This window comes from Gossypium raimondii, chromosome 6 (assembly GCF_025698545.1).
Source record: "Gossypium raimondii isolate GPD5lz chromosome 6, ASM2569854v1, whole genome shotgun sequence".
In the NCBI taxonomy this organism is placed as follows: Eukaryota; Viridiplantae; Streptophyta; class Magnoliopsida; order Malvales; family Malvaceae; genus Gossypium; species Gossypium raimondii.
In genome coordinates, this window is record NC_068570.1 from 5,771,980 (window position 1) to 5,794,376 (window position 22,397).

The following is a 22,397-nucleotide window of genomic DNA, read 5'->3' on the forward strand; positions in this document are numbered from 1 at the left end:
GTCGGAGGAGCAAGAAGGATGCCTTTTCCATGTCTATAAGAGTGTATATAATAGGGTCTTTGGTGAGCCCCACGTGAATGTGAATGTGAATGTGATAGATATGTGTAACAATTATTGTCATGAACAAAGAGAAAGTTAGAAAGCAACCTTTACGAGACGAAAAGTATCCACAAAATCTCTAAATCATAGCCGGTTTATATTTTTTTTCATATTTCTTTTTATAAAACCTGAAATGATTGCTAAATAAGGCCTTTAGGTCGATTTTAATTTTAATTAGGGAAATAGGTCGATTTTAGGAGAGAGAATGTGAAAGCGTGTTATTTTGGGGGCGTTTTACTACTATCTGTCAAAAAAAGCGCCCAGCTGAATGTAATTTCCCTCAACAGTAACTTTATTGACCTTTTGATCATTGCCCACGCAAAACAGTAAAAAAAAATTTAAAACCCGAACGCTAATTTTTTTGAACCCAAAACCCTAATCTTAAAAAATTAATAGCCGCCCTAACCCTTAAAAAAACATAATCCTGGAGAGAAAATGAGAAAGCGCGTCCTTTATTGTCATCTATGAAGAAAGTGCGCCCAACTGAATTAACTTTTACATTCTCTCCTAAAACTGGTCTATTCCCCTAATTAAAATTAAAATCGACCTAAAAGCCTAAATAAAAAATAAAATAGGGTTATATGCTTATTTAGCCGGAAATGATATGTTGCACTTAAAAAGGTAAGCTGCAAAGCTAAGTTGAAATTATTCTTGATATGCCGCCGTCTCTGTCTCATCAGAAGCCACAAATTCTGTCTCACCTTTGTCTGAAAAACTAGTCACTGTTGGTGGTAGGATTAGCATAAATCCAATGAATTATGGTACACTTTTTTACGAAATCTTAGTTCATCCTTGGTTGCGGGAATTATTGAAGGGATAATTGCTACCCCCGCCACCTTTCAATTAAACCCATCCACAGTCCCCCACAACTAATGCCAAATGGAGAATGTAAAAAAAAAAAAAAAAAAGGATCGCTAACTTAAGTAAAAGGCTTGTCGAGCCTTTGGTAAGGTTTGCCGATTTATAGACAACTTAGCCAACCTTTAAAACTTGGGTAAGCCTTTCATCAACCATTAACACAAATTCATATATACATAAAGGAAATTAAACTTCAACTTTGTAATACAATTACGGAGAGGCGCTACTCACATTTGACGAGCCATAGCGAAGATAAGTATACATGCCACCATTTTCTTTTTGGTTTAGTAATTGCAAAACTCGTGTGGGACCTCAAAGGCAAATTATAGGCATGCATAGTGATCCTCATTATTTTTATTTTTGAAAAATTGAATATGTTTAAAAAAGTTTCGTCTCTGAAAGTTTAAGTAGTCAAATGAAGTTCGCTTTGAAAGTAAAGTGATGTTCGCTTACAACAAAGAAATCTCACAAATACTTTTCATCTTAGACAATGTTATTTTTTAACCTTCCCTTTAATCGAAGGGTAATTTTTACACATATGTCTATCTTTATTACATCCACATGACCCTATAACTTACCTTGCACTACTAAAAAGGTATCATTACATGAGTCCTACCAAGGACCTGTTTAAATACACTCTCAAGGACATGGACAAAGAGTCCTTGCCTCTCCAACCAAGCTCCCATGGGATAATCTTATTGTTTAACTTAGGGAATAATTTTTTTGTTTGTTGATTTTGAGTTCGTTTAATAGTGAATTTTATTTGTGAAGCTTAATATTTTATATAATTGATGAGTATTTTTTTTTTGTATCTTAAAATTTACGTGAAGTGAGATTTGAATCTATGCCACCAACTTCTTTTAATTTTTTTATCACTTCAACGAAGTTTTATTTTTTATGAGGATTTTATATTTGAGATTTATTTAATCTCATTATTTGATATTTGTAAATACTTTATATATACATATTTTAAATGTTTTACAGAAACAATGATAAATCTGAAACAGAACGGTACCGATACATACCAGTACTAGTAAAAAAGGGTATGTCCACCAGTACGATATTGACTACCTTGATGAAAAGGCCTTGATGTATTGGAAAAATAATTTTGGTTGGCAGTTGGCTCCTCCAAGAGGATGGTTTTCTCAAGTTTGTGAGGATTAGTGTTTTCCTGACTTGGTTTTCTTTAGTTGGTGACTCATTTTTTTCAAGTCTGGCAATTCGATTTCTCAAGTCCAAATTGACTTTTTTTTTTGTCTATGTTTGATTTAAAGGATTTAACATTTTATAAGGTTGTGCAAGTTTTTTGAGAAAGATATGGCTGTTAGTATTGAATCCATCACACATGTTGGTGGCTAATGCCGAATAATGTGGCTTGTACCTCTAACATCGGTGTTCTCACAAATGTGATTGTCTAGGCTAAGATGTTTTCACTTGTATAGCTTTCATAGTTTTTTATATGATTGTATTTTTTTAGGGAGAATATTTGATGCACTGTCATGCTAATGTATAAGTCTCGTGCACCATCGGTGAATAATAACATGATACTTCATTATTAAAGAAAACAAAAAACAGTAGAGGAGTTATAAATAAATACTAATAACTTTATTTAAACATTATTACATAATAATTAATTATAAATAAATGCTAAAACTCTCAACTCGTGATCTTAATCTTAAATATAATTATTAATATTTATTTATAATAGTTATGTTTAATGTTGAATTGTGTTTAAATAAAATTATTAGTATTTATCTACAAGTCTTTCATATTTTTTGTTCAATTTAATGATGATGTATGATATTATTATTCATTGATAGTATATAAAATATATAGACCGATAATACATTATTTGAAGTCTTAATTACTCAATTCCTTTGAAATTAGTAAAATTTCCTTTTCCAAAAAGGACTTTAATTCTTCCCGTAAGTTTCGCTTTTCGTTTATCTCCTCATAGAACAGTCATAAGGTAGGTATCGAAGCACATCTTAAAATCTGAATTTCGATCGACACTTCATATCTATTTGCTAACCTTTGATGTTAAACCCGAAAGTCAATTCTCTCTCCAACTCTCCTCCGAAGACCATAAAACCTATCAGATTTGCCCCAGCATCACCATTCGAATTATGGTTTTTCTTTTGGTATTCATGACCATTTCGAATTATGAAAAGATAGAAAAAGGAAAAAAATTATGAAAATGATGATGAATTTGAACAAGTTAATGGCAAAATAGGGAATCCAATAAAGTTAAACTAAATGAATTGACCTTTCACCCATTGTCAACCACACACAATCGAACTCAAAAGCTTTGATAATTTGATTCAAAATTTACATCTTGGCCGATTTAATTGAAATTAAAAAAGAAAAGAACAGGGAATCCTACTTTTCAAATAGGGATAGGTGCTCCCAACCATAGATTGGAAGATTCTTTTCCCAATGGAGTAATTTAGCTATGCCGTTTTTAGAAAATATTTCGGGTTTTAGATTCTTATATTTAAAAAAAGAAGTCGATTTTGAAGAAAAAAAATATGTCTTGTAAAATGTGCTTTCAAAAATATGTATTGCAAAACGCGCTTTCAATCAATAGTAACTTTTCTCCAATTGTAAAAATGTCCAATGACAATTGTTATTTGTGTTTATTTTCTTATTAGTTTGCTCGGAATCATGCACTACATCAAGATTTGTCTACAATTCCGCTTTTCACCATCCTGGCAATTTCATCCAATATTCAGGGCAGTTTTAGTTTTCTCCCTTTCTTATGATATTCTGTTTATACTGTGATTATCTATGTTTGTATATGGACGATAATGTACATTTTCAGTGTGGGGAAGTTATTTATATAATTATTAGAAAATCTCTGAATTATGTTTTGTGTTTAAGTAATTTTCTCATACTTCTATTCGAATTATTTTTTATCGATTTGTAATTTTTATTAATGTATTTTGGATTAAATTCATAGATATTAGTGTATTGGTTGTTTTAAATTTTAAGACATGAGAGAATTAAGCATAATAATTTTATTTTCGAATTAAAATTTTAGGTTGTTTCCTGAATTGAGGTATTACCTTGAAGTTTTAAATTTACAAGTTTGGCATTAAAAACCATAATTTTTTGTGAGATTTTGAGCCTTTAGACCATACATTTTTTTTACTCATTTTACTATTGGTTATGAGTGTGTCAATATGATTTGTTATTCTAGAACTTGCGTCGATTTTACATGTCTTGACCACACCTTTAGGTTTGATATACTGAGATGATAAAGACACTTAGGTTTTAACCCACTTATCCCATAAAAAGCTTACCTACATAATTAACTCTTAGTGAACCCCGTTGAGCCTAACACACAATTTCTTGATTTACCCATTAATGTTAACCCATAACTCATTTTTTGCTCATTGAGAATTTTTCCCATTTTATTGACTTCCTTTTTATCGAGATTTGATTTGGTTAATTGCCTAATTAAGCCCTTTTGTTTAATTTGATGAATTATTTCTTATTGTTAAAAAAATAATAAAAAAATATTGATCATTATTTAGTTCTATGTTGATTGAGCTTGAACAATTAAATTCATATTTTGAGAAGAAGTTCGTTTTTATTCTTAAATAGTTTTCGATTGATGTAATTTTTTTATTCAGCAATTGTTTATTTTTCTAATTTGGTGATTTATCAATTCGATCTTAATTTTACCCAACTTTTTCAGCCTTTTTCCACACCCTTAATCTAAGCCCCATTACAACCTCTTAAAGACCTTTTGATTTGTGTATCATATCATTTTATAGTGGTGGAGAGTTGATTTTCATGCAAACCTATGGTAATGACTTTTCATGTTTGACTATTGAGTGTTTAGTATTGAACCTTAAACACTTTGAGTGATTTGAGTAAATCTTTAGTGAGGATGTCAATTCTAGTCGATTTTGAATTAAAGGCAATTACTTAGATAATGGGAAATACCTATGTTTTCATGTTTTAAAAATGTTCGACTTGGATTGTTTGAATCTTTAGTGCTCTTTTAGTTGAATTATCAATGTATGATTATTTGTAAATTATTTCGAAACATTAGTGATGAAAATTGTAAGTTGAGAAAAAATTAATTTTAATTGTGAGTTGAGGATTTTGGTTGAGGACAAGCAAACGCTTAAGTGTGGGGATATTTGATAAGTCATAAAAGTAACATATTTTTGTAATAGCCCATTTTGCCCGTGCCCGATTAAAACCCAATAAAAATAAAACCAAGTCCAAAGTCCATTTACATATTTAAAGTCCATGTCCAAATTACAGTAAAATTAACAGGGCCCAGTAAACTAAACCCAATTAGCCTAAGCCCAACACCCTAGCCCAACTAGCCTAAACCAGCCTTGACAGAAACCCTAGTAGCAACAGCATCTAGCAGCGCCGCAATCGAGCCCAGGGCCTCCCCGAGCGTGCTGCGTCTCCGCGTGCATGCGCTCCTCCTCCGTACGCCCGTACCTGCAACAAACGAACTAGCAACGAAAAAGAAAAAGAAAAACAGAAAGTAACACAACAAATAGGAGAAAATAGCTGTAAATAAGAAAGTGTAAAAATATATTTCTATTTTTATTTTTTCACTGATTTCGGCTATAAAAGGCCTATTAGAATATGTATTGGAGATCTTTTTTACACATATTGAATACAAAAACCAAAAAATATTCAGAGAAATCAAAAGAAAAAGTTCGAAAGGTGATTGCAGATTTATTTTTTCTTTTCTTTCTTTGGTTTCTTTTTTTTCTATTTGATGATTCGTTTGCTAAAATGAAAGAAAAGATAAATAAAAGGAGGAAAAGCTTACCTGGTGGCCGACTTTCCTTCTACTCCGTCGCAATCGGAGTCGGATGGAAATCAAAGTGCCTTTGGTTGGCTTGGGCATGGAGCGGCGCATAGAGAAATCATTAGGGTTCTTTAAAGTTTTTTTAGAAAATGATGGAAGGCTGTTAGTTTAGATTTTATATTAGGTTATATATTGTGAAGAAAACGGCACCGTTTTAAGCATGCTTCAGTAGCTTTAAAAATGATGCCGTTTAGAAGCTTAGACCCGCGCGGTGACCCGACCCGAGGGCAAGATCCGAGCTTTTTGGTTTATTGGTCTATTTGCGCAACAAGTCCCCCTTTGTTTTATGTAGTTTCAATGTGAAAGCCGTAGGGGATAAAATAAAAGAGATCAAAATCCCTCAGAAATCCAGAAAAACACAAACACAAAACCTAAAACCAAAGAACCCGTGCCAGAGACGGCAGACAGAACCGTGCTAGAGTAGCAGACTAATAAACTTCCCTTTGTTTTGATATATTATTAATTTATATATATTTTGATGTTTTATTTTTATTCTGTTTTAAAATTCACCTTCTGAATATTCTTATATATTTTTATTTTAAAACTTTTATACATAGGATATATTTTGTATTATCTTGGTGTATCTTTTAAAAAATTGATGATGGATTTGTCTAGTTTTTGAATATTAATATTGATATTTGCATAATGTGATTAAAATTGTTGTTGCTATTCTTGTTATCTATTGCTTGTTTATTATCCCATAGTGTGTATTTAGATTATAAATTATATCTTTTACATTATACATTACTATTCAATCATACAACATTTGTTTTAAAAATTGTGTTTCATTAGAGCACAAAAAATCATTCTATTCTGTAAATTTTAAAAAATACTCGGTGTTCACGATTCTCGAGACGATTGTGCCTTATTTTACTGGGCTTCAATTCTTTTCGATGAATTTAGATAGCCAAGTATTTCTTTTGCAATAAAACCATACAAATTTTAAATAAAAGTTTTTCGGGATTTCAAAATGTTGGATTCTAACTCACTGGATATGACATTTTGCTACCTCGAATTAAGATTTTTTTTTAAATAAAAACAATATTCGGTATTTAGGAATTTTGAAAAATTGAACCCTAACTTATTGGGTTTTGATTTTTCATTTGACCCAAATAACCAAATATCCTTCTCAAAATGCGTGAGTTTTAAAAGTCAAAAGATAAACTTAATTTTGAAGATTAAAGATGTTGCACCCTAACTCACTGGGTGTAACATTTTATTTCTTTGAAATAAGAGTGTCTTATCATTTAATTCAATTTATTCAAGTTTTTAAAGGATCGTATTGTAAAATATTTTCAAACTTTCGACACTAAGACATTAAACAATCGATTCAGTACCAATTTTGGGCGTTACGAAAGTGCTAACCCTTCCTTGTGCGTAACCGACTCCCGAACCTATTTTCTCAAAATTTGTAGAACTAAAATCGTTTTCAAGGTGAACTGATCACCTCAATAAAAGATTGGTGGCGACTCCAATTTTCGTTTTTAAGTCGACTACTAATTTTTGTTTTAAGTGTGGGGATATTTGATAAGTCTTAAAAGTAACATATTTTAATTCCATTCTTAATGCGTTTTTGGATGATTAATTATGTAAATTAGTGAATTTGATACTTCTAATCCTTTAAATTCATATTTCTATACTTAGGAAAGCATTTGAGAGCGAAAGGAGCGAAAAACGAGCCAAAATCAGACATATAGAGCTATTTCTAGAATCCACATGGCCTGTGCATTTCCACACGGGCTAGCCACACACCTGTGTGCCATCCCGTGTCGATATCGCACCCTGTTTCCCAAATACGCAGAAAAACCCAATTTTTAGGCTTTCTGAGCATTCGAAAGTCTATAAATACCAATTAGAAGAAGACTCAAGGGGCACTTAGAGAAGATTAAAGAAAAGACTCGAAGAATGCCATCGGAATCAACTCAGAAGCAGATTTCCTTCGAGATTGAAGATCTCCATTTAATTTCCTTCGAAGTTTTATTGAGTTTCTTTATGCCTTGTTGTTATCCTAACTTTGATATGTTTCTATTCCAGATTATGAACCCAAACTGAATGAGCATACTAGAATCAGTTAACTCAATCTTCCTTTGGATACTAGACAACTTATTCACCAGATACCTTTTACGAGTTCCAATGTGTCCGTAAACAATTGTATTCCACTGCTTGAGTTCACTCGAAAGATGGGAGTGGAATTCTGCCAAATTTCCAATGAAATCCTACTGATCTTTAACAAATTCTGGAAACCTCGAATGCTCCAACCATCCAATTAGAAATCTAAAAGGTCTCTTCTTGGGAGTTACAAGATTTGGTCTCAAGGATAAGAAAAGTGATCTATGTTCAGAATTAAGCCTTGGAAGATGAGTAACCAAACTATTAAGGAACATATTCAGTTAAACATCATTCCCAATAGCTCTATCCAACCTCTCAAAAGTCACTCCTACACCAAGTGAAGGGTAAGCCTCTAAAGCCCAAATAATGTAAAGCTGCAAAATCCATAAAACCACCGAAAAAAGAGCACCTTCTTCCTCGAACCCGTCCCCCTTTCTTTTCACTATCAGGCAAGATGGCATTGAAGCCCCCAATAGCGAGCCAAGGAGCAGCCCCCAAAGGAACAGTAGCATTTAACCCTTCCTAGAATAGTTTTTGTTTTTTGTTTTTTTTTTCTATCAGGACTGCCATAAACAAAAGCAATAAAGACAGAGAATGACCAAGGATCCGAACCAGAATAAATTGTGAATGGCTGTAAATTACCTCAGGTCTAACGGAGTCCTTCCAACCTACTCAAATTTCCCCTGAAAAACCAACTACTTCCACTCGGTGAGAAAAATGAAAATCCAATTTGATAATGATGTTATCAACTTTTGTACGACTAACTCTAGTATTTAATAGACTGACAATATCTAATTTATGCTCCAAATTATATTCACAAAAAATACACTAAAAATTGATACCAGCACAATCTTGATAATTCCATGAAAAAATTGACAAATCCGTATTCAAAATACAGTAACAAAAAACAAGAAACAGGAGAAAAACCAAACCTTAGTGAACAAAAGGAGATGAGTTTTACGACCCTTTCCCATTCCCTATCAGAACAAAAGGCGAATTGACATGTCTGGCTTTTCGAAGTACATGTGAAAAAATAGCAGTGGAGAGATTGGTCAAGTGTCAATCTTGATGGAACATCCACCCACTGGTCACCGCCTCACCGTCCATCAATCTCTCTATATAATTATTTTTAATAAATAAGCAAACAAATAAATGTTAAAAAAAAAGGAAGGAAAAGATAAAAATATACATATTGTTGATTGGTTTAAAGAAGATGATGGATGGATCACTCCGGTCGGTTCAGTTAGCATTATAATTAAGATTAAAATTATCAAATAAAATCGAATTAAATCGATCGAATCGATTTAATTCGATTAATCAATTAATTAATTGATTCTATCGAAAATCAATTAATAAATTTTAGAAGTTTAGTTATCGATTAATTCGATTTAAAATCATATAATTAATCGAATTTAATAATTATTAATATAAATTATATGTAACTTACATTTAATTAATTCGATTAATTCGGATGATCCAATCAAATAAACATTATTAATTTATTTATTTTTATATATTTTATACTTATTTTAATTAAAAATAAAAAAATATAAATTTTAATTAATTAAATTAATTAATCAAATTAATCGAAATATTTTAGTTGGATTAATTTTTAAAAAAATTGATTTAATTAACTATTAAAAAGTTAAAAGTTGAATTAATTTGATTCGATTAATTGAGTGAAGACCATAGCTTTGGAGTTTCTACAAATTGGTTTAAATGCCAAGGAAAAGAGGTCGGCGTTGGCTGCTAAAAGCATTGTACTATGACTGCTACAAAGTCTCCGGCAACAATAAAGGGAAAATGAATGAGGCGGCTACGACTTAATCCACTTAATAATAAAATGTTTGATTGAATTCCAAATTTTGATTTATTTATTAAGTCTTCATTTACTCCAAAATTAGGTAAAATTTTACTATTAGATCTTATACTTTGTGTAAATTATGGATTTAGTATATGTATTTTAATTTAATCAATTTTAATCCTTACCCAATGATAATGATTAAATTTGTTCGGTTAAATTATGTAATTAGTCATGTATTATGGGTAAAGTTATAAATTTAGTCCTCGTTTACCAATTGGATCATTTTTAGTAGCTATATTGTTAGAATTCTAAAATTTTAGTATTAATGCAAACGATATTTGTTAAATCTATTGATTGATTTTTTGTAAGTAATATGTAAAAATAATAAGCAAACATAGCATTACACATGTGATAATATGTTTGACACATCAAATTTTGAAAATATCAAAACTTAACTTAATGAATTTAATAGTTATAATTTGAATAATATTAAAATTTTCAAATTCTAAAAATAGAGGGATGAAAATGATCAAATTAAAATACATGTACTAAATCTACAACTTACATAAAGTATGGAATCTAATAGCATAACTTCAACTTTTAATTATAACGACTAAAGGTGAAGACACATTTATCCTCGCATTTATTTTGTATAGTTTTGAATAATTTATTTTTGTAATATTATCTGGTGACATCAATTCATTCAAATACATTATATATTGTATGCATGTATGCACATACACAAAGAGTGATCCACTTGTATTAATATAAAAATAACTAAACTTTTTACATTTTATAATTATTTTAATTTTTGAATATACCTTCCATGTTAGGTTCACGATTTATATTCAAGTTCATGATTGTTTTTCATTAAAAATATAAAATGTCTTAATATTTTTATTTTAATGGACATGACAGTTTTTTTTTTAATGTAAGTGTAGAAAATTCAATCTTTTTCCGACCATGTGATTTTAGTGTTTGTTTCATTTGATGATATTTTCAGTCATGAATGGTCTTAGAATTTTATGGTTTATTTATTATTGGTTTTCTTATAAAGGGAATTATAGTGTAAGGGTATTTTTAGTGTGATGATGAGAGTAGAGACTATAGCGATATTATAGCGTGAGATAATAATAATAATAATAATAATTAAACGCATCACATTAAAAATAAACGTCTATCTAAAAAGACCCTAAATTTTTAACAGTTTTATTTTTAGATCCCACTTTTACTATCTTATGTTTTCATTGATTTTTGTTCTAAAATTTGTTGTAACACATGTTTCATTCTTTCCAAAATTTATTTTAAAAGGCATGTGTATAATTCTGTTTCTAAAATCTAAAAGTTTTAAGGGAAACAAAATTTTATTCCATTACGTGATGTTAGTTTCCAAAATTGTAATGATTGCAGCTTTTATTATTTGCGGCTTTTTTACTTAAATAATACAAAAAATAAAAGTAATAACTGAAATAACATGCCCATTAGATTATTTACCAAAATGGTATTCTTTTTCTGATGCCTCCTGTCAAATTGGCGGTACTGGACTGAAATGTAATGATCTAAAGTATTCAAGGACCTGATATGTAAATTTACCATTTTGAGTGACTGCTAAAAAAAGTTAAAGGGTGCCGCCTGACAGTGTGGAGGCACCAAATTTTAAATGTGGCTAATTGTCTTCTAAGCCCTCCTTATTTATTATTTTCTTTTTGTTCCCCTTCAACTCACTATATTGTGTTTAAACAAGTCCTCAACCTATTTTTGTAGTTAAAAAAGCTCTTAACCTATGATTTTTATTCATAAAAATCCTTTATTTTAATATTAAAGTAAATATACTTTACCCAAAGTAAAGCTATTTAAAAAATATAAACTAATTCGCATTTTATGTTTATGGGAATTTGATGAGAATAGTTTATTAAATAAAAATTTTTCTTGAGAGTGCTTAAATACATGATATTCTTAACTACTCTTTTGAAATTTTGATTACTTTTTAGATTTTATGTTGATGTTAAAGTGTACATAATTTTATTGCATCAACAAATAATTAAGATAAGAGCTTGAAATTCAAAATATATTTACTTTAATATTAAAATAAAGGGCTTTTATGAGTAAAAATCATAGGCTAAGAGCTTATTTAACTATAAAAATAGGTTGAGGGCTTGTTTAAACACAACGTAGTGAGTTGAAGGGGGATAAAAATAAAATAATAAATAAGGAGGGCTTAGAAAGCAATTAGCCACATTTAAGGTTTGGTGCTGAAACACTGTTAGGCGACACTCTTTCACTCTTTTTTTCAGCAGCCACTCAAAAGGACAAATTTGCATATCAAGTCCCTGAATACTTTAGATAATTGTATTTCAGTCCGGTGACGCCAATTTGCGACACCAATAAAATCATACCATTTTGGTAAATAATCTTATGGGCATATCATTTTAGTTATTAATTTTATTTTTTATATTATTTAGGTTAAAAAGCCATTATTTGCCTTATAATAGACAAATTTTACTTGGTTTAGTAATAAGGAGGCAAGACCGATGAGGGAAAGGTTTGCTAGGGCCTTGGTAAATAAGGAATGGGTGGAAAACTATGCTAGCACTACAGTTTTCAACGTAGCGACTGTAGTCTAGAGGGTTTTTTACCAAAATATTACAAAAAAATAAAAAAATATCAAAATATTATAAAATTTTTTTATTTACCAAAATAATATATAAAAAAAAAGATGGCTGATGGAGGGCATGCAAAAGGCAGCACCAAAGGTGCCTTTCCCATAGGCGGCACAGGACTAAAATGTAATGATCTAAAGTTTCAAGGACCTGATATGGAAATTTACCATTTTGAATTTTGAAAGTGAATTGGTGCCGCCTATGGGTGTGGCGGCACTAAAGTTGAAACGTGGCTAATTGCCTTCTAAGCCCTCCTTATTTATTATTTTCTTTTTATTCCCCTTCAACTCACTTTTTTATTTAATAAACAAGCCCTCAACCTATTTTTGTAGTTAAATAAGCTCTTAATCTATGATTTTTACTCATAAACAAGCTATTTTTTTATTTATGATTTAATAAATTATTTATGAGTAAAAATCATAGATTAAGAGCTTATTTACAAAGAAACTATCATATTTACAAAGAAAGGAAATTTTAAAGGGTGAGTAGGAGATGTGTAAGGAAATATAAAAGTAACTTGAGGAAATTTGGAGAGGGATGAGATTTATTAGCTTCAAATATTGTAGTTAATATTTTTCAATCGGATTAGAAGTCGAATCATCAGATTATCGGTTCATTAATTTAATCAAAAAATTATTAAAAAATTCAAAAAAATAAAGATATAAAATTCAATTCAACCGCCTGATTTAAAACTATTCTCTAAACTAATACCTTAATTGATTCTCAATTCAATTGGTCTGACCGGTCGATTTAATCCGGTACAAACAACATTAATTATAGTGAAATGGTTAAATTGAGGTATGAAAATACTAATATTTTTCATCAAACTTCCATCTTTTTTTTTTCACCCAAAATTTTGAATTCAACCCCCAACACCTCTTTCTTCCAAAAAAAATTCTATGTCTGAGTTTTATCGTAATTTAGAGGCTTTTTTTAAAGTAGGTACTTGAAGTTTTTTCTCAGATCACTTTATATATTAACTATTAACTTGTGTTAAAATAATCTTTAAATCAATTAAATTATGAGTCGTGATATTGTTAATTAAGTAAAAATATTTAAAATTAAATTAAAAATCTCAATCTCTCTCTCTCTTTTCATCTTCATCCTCCCTATACCAAGAAATTTCTACAGATTTTGAAGTAAACTATACTTCAAATTTCTTCCATCAAAACAAACCTTCACTTTCAATATTAGAATAAACCCTCATCTTTTTTGCCATTAAAATAAACTTCATAGGAAAGAGAAAAATGAGAGAAGAGTGTGACAAGTCGATTTTATGGGGTTTTTATTTTCACAAATGGGTAAGAAGATAAAGATAGAGGAAAAGGAGGGACAAAGAAAGAGAGATGACTTAATGTTAATTTTAAATATTTTATTTAATTGAAAATATCACGTATCATAATTGAATTGAGTTTAATGAGATAGTTGAGAAGGCAATGAAAAGTAGATTAATTTCTTAATACTTAATGCTTAGTGGTGTCACACCAAAATTAAATCTAATCAAATGTTTCCTTTTCTTTTAACATTACCCACTTTAAAATCCTTAAAACATATTTTCAATTCACTAATCATTCCTTTTACTATAATAAAATATTTAACTAAAGTATGAAATTATTCAAATTATTAAATTGAAAAAAATAATGCATATATGAATAGTCACATAGTTGTCAATTTGTATTTGATGTTTTTAATAACATTATTAAATTTTAAAACTACCAACAACCATATAACTTATAATAATCCATCATCTTTTAGCTATCATTATATGTGGGGGGATGTTGGATAGCTGACGAAGGGTGTGGCTAGCAGGTTCGAGTTGTATTTATATAGAGGATTCAACAGTGACAAATACGAAAATTAGAAGGGCACCTTACATGTACGGTCAAATGTATGACTCAGAACCACTGAAATTGGATGTCAAAAGTATCTACAACTGCATCATGCTACTAGTGAAAGATAACCCAACCATTCCTGTGTCAACATTGATTGCGGACATGCAAGCCCGATTCCAGTACAAAGTGTCGTACAATAAAGCAACGTGGGTGAAACAAATGGCAATGAAGCAGTTGTACGATGATTGAGATGAGCCATATAATGAACTTCAATGGTGGATTTCAGCGATGGTGGAGTATGTGTCAAGAACTGTTGTGGACTTGCAAACGTTGACTTACAGAGTTCCGAATAAACAACTTGAACCAGGGAGAAGAGTTTTTCGCTGATTGTTCTGGACGTTCGATCCATGTGTTAGGGACTTTCACTACTGCAAACCGCTTGTGCAGGTTAATAGAACGTGGATTTATAGAAAATACACGCATATACTACTGATTGCGGTTGCATAAGACGGTAACCAAAATGTTCTACCGATGGCCTTCGCCATCGTGGAGTTGGAGAATTTTGAATCGTGGGAATTTTTCATTAGGAACTTGCGAAGGCATGTTGTCAGGCAAGGTAACATTTTCATTGTCTTCGATAGATCCAAGGGTCTTATTATTGCAATTTGGAAATCCAAGGTTCCGTGGAGGTCTACCTACTGCATTTGTCACATCGCTGTCGACTTCCACAAGGAATACAAGAACAAAGATTGGCACAAACAAATTGTGAACATTGGTACAAATATCGTAATTAAATTTTTTTGTGAATATTTTGAGTCCATTTACTAAAAGAAATGGCAACATGTTTTATCGGAATACATTCACAGGGTACAAATTGGAACCACACCGATTCAAGCATAAGCTGACAAGGTTGGAGACTAATATAGTCGAGTACAATCCTTCTATCAGTCAGTGGTTGAGTAGTATGGAGCCGTGGCAATGGGCTTAATGTTTTGATGATGGCTACCAATATGGTCATTTGACAACCAACCTCGTTGAAGCTGTTAATTTCGTATTGAGGCGTACGTGTCTCTTACCAATTTCATCAGTTTTCTCAGCTACGTTTTACAAGCTAGCAACCCTGATGCCAAAAAATGGGGTTAAGACAAGTAAAACAAACGAAGCTTGGACACGTACACGTCGAATATGTCAGGAATGTCATGGAAGTCAACGCTTAGAAGGCGAGGTCGATGAATGCAGAACTATATTCCCGAAACTTGGAAACTTTTCGAGTGACAGAGTGCATCAGTCGTCGGTCAGGGATCCCATCAAGGTCCTACGAAGTTTATCTCCAAAACAGATGGTGCAAGTGTTAACGGTTCCAAACACTTTGATACATGTGTACGCATGTGGTTGCAGTGTATGCAACCTTCAATTTGAATGTCGAACAATATATTGACGATGTGTATACACTTAAATGTAAATTGCGTATTTGGGGTAACGATTTCTTCGTATTGAGGGATGTATCGACATGGGAAGAGTCCCCACCTATGTTCGAGATGTTTCCAAATAGGTCACTACATAAGAAACTCAAAGGTCGATTGACAACGAGGAGGATTCAGAATGGCATGGATATTAGAGAAGAGCTTGAACCAAACCGTTGCACCATATGTAGAACAGTCGGTCATAATCGAAGTAAGTGTTTTCATTTTTCTCTTTTTTTTTTATTAATTATCCTACAGGTTGATCCGAATCTCATTCTATATAGTAATTCATTTCAATTTATTAGTTCTAAATACCTTATAACATCTTATTTCATGTATATGACTTATTACTTTATCTTTTCGCAATTACCCTAAAATTTTGTATTTTCTTCAATTTAGTCCCTAAAATCAAAACTATAATATCTTTCACGTTTAAGCTCTATTTTCAAGTTCACCCTTCTTTAACCCTATAGAAACAGTAATTACAAAAATTTCATGTCAAATCCAAAATATTTTCATTTTAGTCTCTAAACTCAAAACTGACTAAATTCACTTTACAAATTAGTCCTTAATCATTTCTAAGCTTACACGCAAGCTATTGAACATAAAAAACTATTAATGAAAATTTTTTAAAACTTTAACAGTTTTATGATTTAATATTCGAGGTAGTTAAATTAAACTGCAACAATCTCAAAAACATAAAGTTTATGAAAAAAAAAAAAGGCTTGGTTTAGCTTATCATGCAAAGAACTAAAGTTGGTCGAATCTTGGAGCTTCTAAAAATTGTGTCTTGGTGTTTTTGGTTTGAACTTTCGGTGGTGGAGCAAAATGATGATGGTGATTTCCTTTATTTTATGTTTTATTATAATTTAATTTTTATTTTAACATATAAATTCAACAAAAAGCTAAACATTAACCGTCCACTAAAAGGAATGTGTTTTAACTGCCACTTAAACCCCTTAACAATCTCTAATTAAACCTTTTAACAAAAAAACCAATAATGATTAACTTTTATAGTTTTTACGATTTAGTCTTTATACCTTAATTAACTATCCAATCACTAAAATTTTTGGACCAAAACTCAATCCATCTGTATAAACACTTCGTAAATATGTAATAAAAATATTTACGAGCTTAGATTGTGGAAACGAGGTCTCGATACCTCAATTTTTAAAATCACTAACTTTAGGGTCAAACCACTTGTTCTTTAACTAATTGTTCAATTAACAAAGAGTGTGATATCAAAATTTAATATAACACTATATTTGACTCATAAATATTATTATTTAATATTTACAGACTCACACGTTGGAATTGTGGTCCCAAAACTATTATTTTCAACATCACTGGAAAATAGTTTGTTACACATTTTGAGCAAGAGATGTCACCTATGGACACTAAATCTAATTTAACTCAAGCATCAATATCAAGAATTAAATTTAATATAATATACTCATTTGAAGATATTTAAGTCATTTTTAAGTTTACTTTAAATTTTGGTTACAGTCTGAGGTCGTTCAGGTCTTAATCGAGGCAAAACAGGGTAAACAACGTTAATTTCATGACACTAGGATATGTGTATTGCAACACTAAACCAATGTTGCGACGTCAAGATGCTAGTGTCGCGGTAGCGAAGACAAAATACCCACTTGGGTTTCCCCTCCTTCAATATCACAACATTGGAGATTGGATATTGTGACAATGGGCGGGTATCACAATATCGAGCTTTGGATAACGCGATACTGAAGACAAAATACCTAGGACATCTTTACATTTCCTAAAAACAAGTTATAGTGAATTTATATTTGTCGTTATAGTGAATTTATATTTGTCCGTGGTTTTTTTATCTTTTTTGGAGGGATTTTCCACATAAATATTTATGTTCGATCTTTTCAATTTTATTCAATATTTTGATTATTCGTTGCTTAATCGAGTTTATCCTCAACACTTTTCGACAAGTAATGGAAGTGATTCCCTTGATAATTGGTAGAATAATTACTTTCTCACGTAGATGGAAAGTAAAAAAAAAATATAAGACAAAATTAACCTTTCTTTTTATTTGTTTTTTTTTGTGTATTAACTTATTAATCATAAGAAAAACACATCAATACTTGGATTCAATAGAATCACAACAAATTGAATATACTAAGATAAGGTTTTTTTTATGAATTATAAGAAGAGGATAAAATCTCAACAGCAACACATGTAGCACAATTCAAACTTAAACTTAGACTATATATTAAATGATGGTGTTATTACAGAGGTAAAATTGAGAGAGAGAAAATGAGTGTCAAATTCAAAGGCAGTGCGTCAATCTGTCTCATTGAAAACCGCTACGAAAAGTGGTGGGCCCAAACACTGCTGCATTTCGATGCCTTAATCGACCAGAAATTCCTTACATCCATATTCTCCCACGTGACTATATCTCTTACACCACGTGCTTAATTCTGTCTCCCCTCTCTTTCTCTCTTCCCTTTTTAAAGAAAACTCTGGCTGTCCATTCTTTCTCCATTCATTTTCTTTTCTTCTCTCCAAACATGTATTCTCTAAAATCATATGTTTTGGTTGTAAGCTTAATCTTTATTCCCTTTTTTGCTAACAATTTTCTTGTTTTTGTTAACTCCATAACTTCTTCGTCGGGTAATCAATACACCACTTTTTTCAACGCTATATCTTCTTCCACCAATCCCAAGGCTTCCTTAAACTCCGGTAAGAACCAAACGACGTCGTCTCTGATATCATCCAGCTTCTGCGACGTATGGGACGTGACCTGCTCTGAGGAGGTGTTGGGCCTGGCCCAGGAGCCCGACAACGTCGAGTGGATTAAAGGGTTGAGAAGGAAGATACATGAAAACCCCGAGCTAGCTTTTGAAGAGTACGAAACCAGTAAACTCGTTCGATCCGAGTTGGACCGTATGGATATTGAATATAGGTACCCTTTAGCCAAAACGGGTATTCGGGCTTGGGTTGGAACCGGTGGCCCGCCCTTTGTTGCCATCCGAGCTGACATGGATGCCCTTCCTATACAGGTACATATACTTAGATTCCTTCTCTTCTTTTTGAATTTTTATATTCGTATACATCTATGTATTTTATAACTATATACTGGATACTTGTACGTACACATATACGTAGACATACAGTATATGTGTGAAGGGTTCTGACTTCTGGTAGGTGGTTCATGATCATTGTATTCATTTATTTGATTTGGACTTTTTTAGTTCAGAAAGTTTGAGAGTTTTAGTTTAAGATTTTTGTGTATGAATTTATTTCCGTAGGGTGGATATGTTTTAATTTTATTTTACATTTTTTTGATAACACGAGGACAAGAAATGTACTTTTAAATTAAATAAGACAAATGATAGAATGTTGAGTTTCCAATGATAAGAGATCTTAAAATAAATTCGAGACAATTAGAGTAGTGATCCTGCATATCTTAGAGACTAGCAGAGTAGTGGTCCTGCATTGAACCCTCCAATTTATAATTTGATTTTTTTCTTATATATCTAAATAATTTAGGAAAGTTGCCCTACCTTGTTTTCACTTATGTGGAGTCATTTAATTTTAGGAAGCTGTAGAATGGGAGCATAAAAGCAAAGTTGCCGGAAAAATGCATGCTTGTGGCCACGATGCACATGTTGCAATGCTTGTCGGTGCAGCCAAAATATTGAAGAATCGTGAACACCTTTTGAAGGTAAAATTCAAGTTCTAATCCCATCTCACGCATTGAATGCATCTAGTTTAAGTGTGTATATCTCAATGGCAATCAATTTAGATGCAAAGCTAAAGCAACAAGTTTAAACAAACTCAAGATTAATCCATTTGATAAATGGGTAAAGAAAAAGTACAAAAGAAAGAAAGAAAGAATGAGGACCCATTTAGGCAAGAAATGTAGTGTTGGCTGGTGATAAATGTAAAGGGCACGCAATATTTGTTTCCTAGCAAAATACTTGACCCTGGTCCATGTGTAGCCCTAAAAAGCATGTGATGGTTACATGTTTCGTTGTTTTTGTAATGAATTCTGTCACACATTTATCTTCATTGTCATTTGGCTGACTCACATTTTTACCTTTGTTTTTTTCTACCCTTTTCATTGTTATCACAAGAATTCTAACTTAATAATAATGTTTTTGTATCTCTCATCACATGGACAGCTTCCCCTTTACATCCGATGATTTAACGATGTGGTTCTTCACTTATTAAAGAAATATATTTTTAATTAAAGCATCATAACTTACTTTCCATCCCATGCCTACCTTTATACACGGGAAGGAATCTTGATCAAAGGCATAAAGTTTTGTGGAAGAAGAATAAAATTTCCCCTAATGTTGATAGAAATTCCTGCAAGTCATAGTGAAAGCTTGTTGAAAACGACAGTATACCAATAAGATATATTCTTTCTCTGGATTCATGGCTGTGTATATATTGGTATTGAATGCGGATATAGTCCTAATACATACAGCTGGATGGATATTCATATAGTATAGTCTCCAGACAGTGACATAAACCTAAGTTGCTTGCTCAATAATGTCCAATCTTTGTCCTCATTTGTATAAAATCACTATTTTATGAAAACCACGTCCCATTGATTTGGTTTTTTTATCAATCAAACCAAGATTTAAACATTATAAAAGTCAATTAATATTTAACTATTGTAATTTGTCTAAGTGTGTAAGGTAAAGGGTTCCATTAAAAAATTATCTGCATTTTCTAACAACAATTTGTTTGGTCGTGGGAAGACAAAATGGGATAATTTATTTATACAACACTAGCGGGTTTTATTTTATTTTCCAAATGTTGCTATTATTATTTCTCGAATAAATTGTTTTATAAAATGATCATTTAATTCTTCAATTTTTGTTTTTAGATAAACATCCTCAATTCAGAGATTATTGGGTGATGAAAAATAAAATAAATAATTAAATGATTATTTTATAATTTTGATAATTGGGTGAAAAAATTTTTGCAGTGTAACTTACTAATAAAAATGACCAAAATTCTAATATTTCTATCATGGTATTTCTATTTTCTACCGTATTTGTTCGTATTATTCCTTTTTACGTAATGTAATATGTTTAATTAAATATACTTTGGGTGTCTAGGGAACTGTGATAGTGATCTTTCAGCCGGCAGAGGAAGCCGGAAATGGTGCTAAGCGGATGATCGGAGATGGGGCATTGGAAAACGTAGAGGCCATTTTTGCAGTCCATGTATCTCACGAACACCCCACGGGTATTATCGGCTCAAGGCCTGGTCCTCTTCTTGCCGGCTGCGGCTTCTTTCGAGCTGTTTTCAGTGGAAGAAAAGGCCTTGCCGGCAGCCCCCATCACTCCGTCGACCCAATCTTAGCTGCATCAGCTGCCGTAATTAGTTTACAGGGAATTGTTTCTCGTGAATCAAATCCATTAGATTCCCAGGTCCGAGTTTTGTTTTATAAATTTCTCCAACTTCCAAAACACGGGGAAATTTTTTTAAACTTGTTTAAATCTTGTAATGCAAATGCATGCAGGTCGTCTCGGTCACTTCTTTCAATGGAGGCAATAATCTTGACATGATCCCTGAAACGGTGGTCATCGGAGGTACTTTCAGGGCTTTCTCCAACGCCAGTTTTTACAATCTTCTCCAAAGAATCGAAGAGGTTCGTCGCAGTTTTCACTTTAGATTTGGAGTCCTGATTTTCACGATTCTAACATTCTTCGACATGAAAACACACACAGGTAATCGTCGAACAGGCCAATGTTTTCCGATGTTGGGCGACGGTCGATTTCTTTGAAAAAGAATCAACAATCTATCCCCCAACAGTGAATGACAACCGTATGTACGAGCACGTAAAGAAAGTGGCCACTGATTTGCTAGGACCACCAAATTTCAGGGTGGTCCCTCCAATGATGGGTGCGGAGGACTTCTCCTTTTACTCCCAGGTAGTTCCGGCAGCTTTCTACTACATCGGCGTAAGAAACGAGACCTTGGGATCGACACACACCGGTCACTCGCCGTATTTCATGATCGACGAAGATGTTCTTCCCATTGGTGCTGCAGTTCATGCCACCATTGCTGAAAGGTACCTCAACGAGCAAGGCTGAAAAAGGAAAGAGGCTTTATATCTGTGGTTTATTTATCCCCAACTGGGGTGAGCACTGATTACTGAGAGAATTGGCAATGCATGTGCTCTGGTGATTTTGATCATAGTCAGGGTGGTGGAAAGGGCAAAGGTTTTCAACTTTTGGCGATGTAAAGAACTGAGCAGGGGATGCCATGCTCTGCTCTTTTAACTTGTAACAGTGTTAAATGTTTCAATTAATGCTACTTTTTAAGATGCTTTAACCAGGCAAATATTTTATGATTTCCATTTTTTTTTGTTGATATTTAATGCAACCGACTATATTGCCTCGGTTAAGATGAAATTTGGTGGTGATAGGCTGTACGGAGATGGGCTCTGGGCTCGGGGTTTCTGAGGTCTTCTTTTCGTTTTGTGGGGCTGGGTTTTTGGGCTCCTTCCATTGTATTTCTTCTCCCTTGTATGAAGCTTATGAATAGAGAGAAAAAATTTAGGGCCCGTTCTTTTTACCGTTTCAGAATCACTTTTTCACCCAAACGGCCTTTTCTCTTAAAAGGAAAAAAGAACAGCCTCCTTTTTTCTTAAAATTTCTCCATCAGAAAATGCTTCTCTCTAGACGGAGAAGCTAAAAAAATCTCCTTTTCCTTCGGCTGAACTGCTTTTTGATG

The 22,397-nt window shown here is 32.1% G+C and overlaps 1 protein-coding gene and 1 long non-coding RNA gene across 2 annotated transcripts; one reads left to right on the plus strand and one right to left on the minus strand.

The window, feature by feature from the left end:
* Window positions 1-8,044: 8,044 nt before the first annotated feature.
* On the minus strand, window positions 8,045-9,102 carry LOC128041846 (uncharacterized). Its single transcript, XR_008196755.1, has 2 exons — window positions 8,845-9,102; window positions 8,045-8,595 (listed from the first exon to the last, which is right to left on the minus strand). It is a non-coding gene; the product is annotated as an uncharacterized LOC128041846 (long non-coding RNA).
* Window positions 9,103-18,167: 9,065 nt separating this feature from the next.
* On the plus strand, window positions 18,168-22,004 carry LOC105772726 (IAA-amino acid hydrolase ILR1-like 6). The gene is made up of 5 exons (XM_012594144.2): window positions 18,168-18,700; window positions 19,240-19,365; window positions 20,774-21,088; window positions 21,181-21,309; window positions 21,389-22,004. Exons 1-5 carry the CDS (start codon window positions 18,209-18,211, stop codon window positions 21,752-21,754), a joined length of 1,428 nt encoding a protein of 475 aa, XP_012449598.1. The 5' UTR covers window positions 18,168-18,208; the 3' UTR covers window positions 21,755-22,004.
* The last annotated feature ends 393 nt before the right edge of the window (window positions 22,005-22,397 follow it).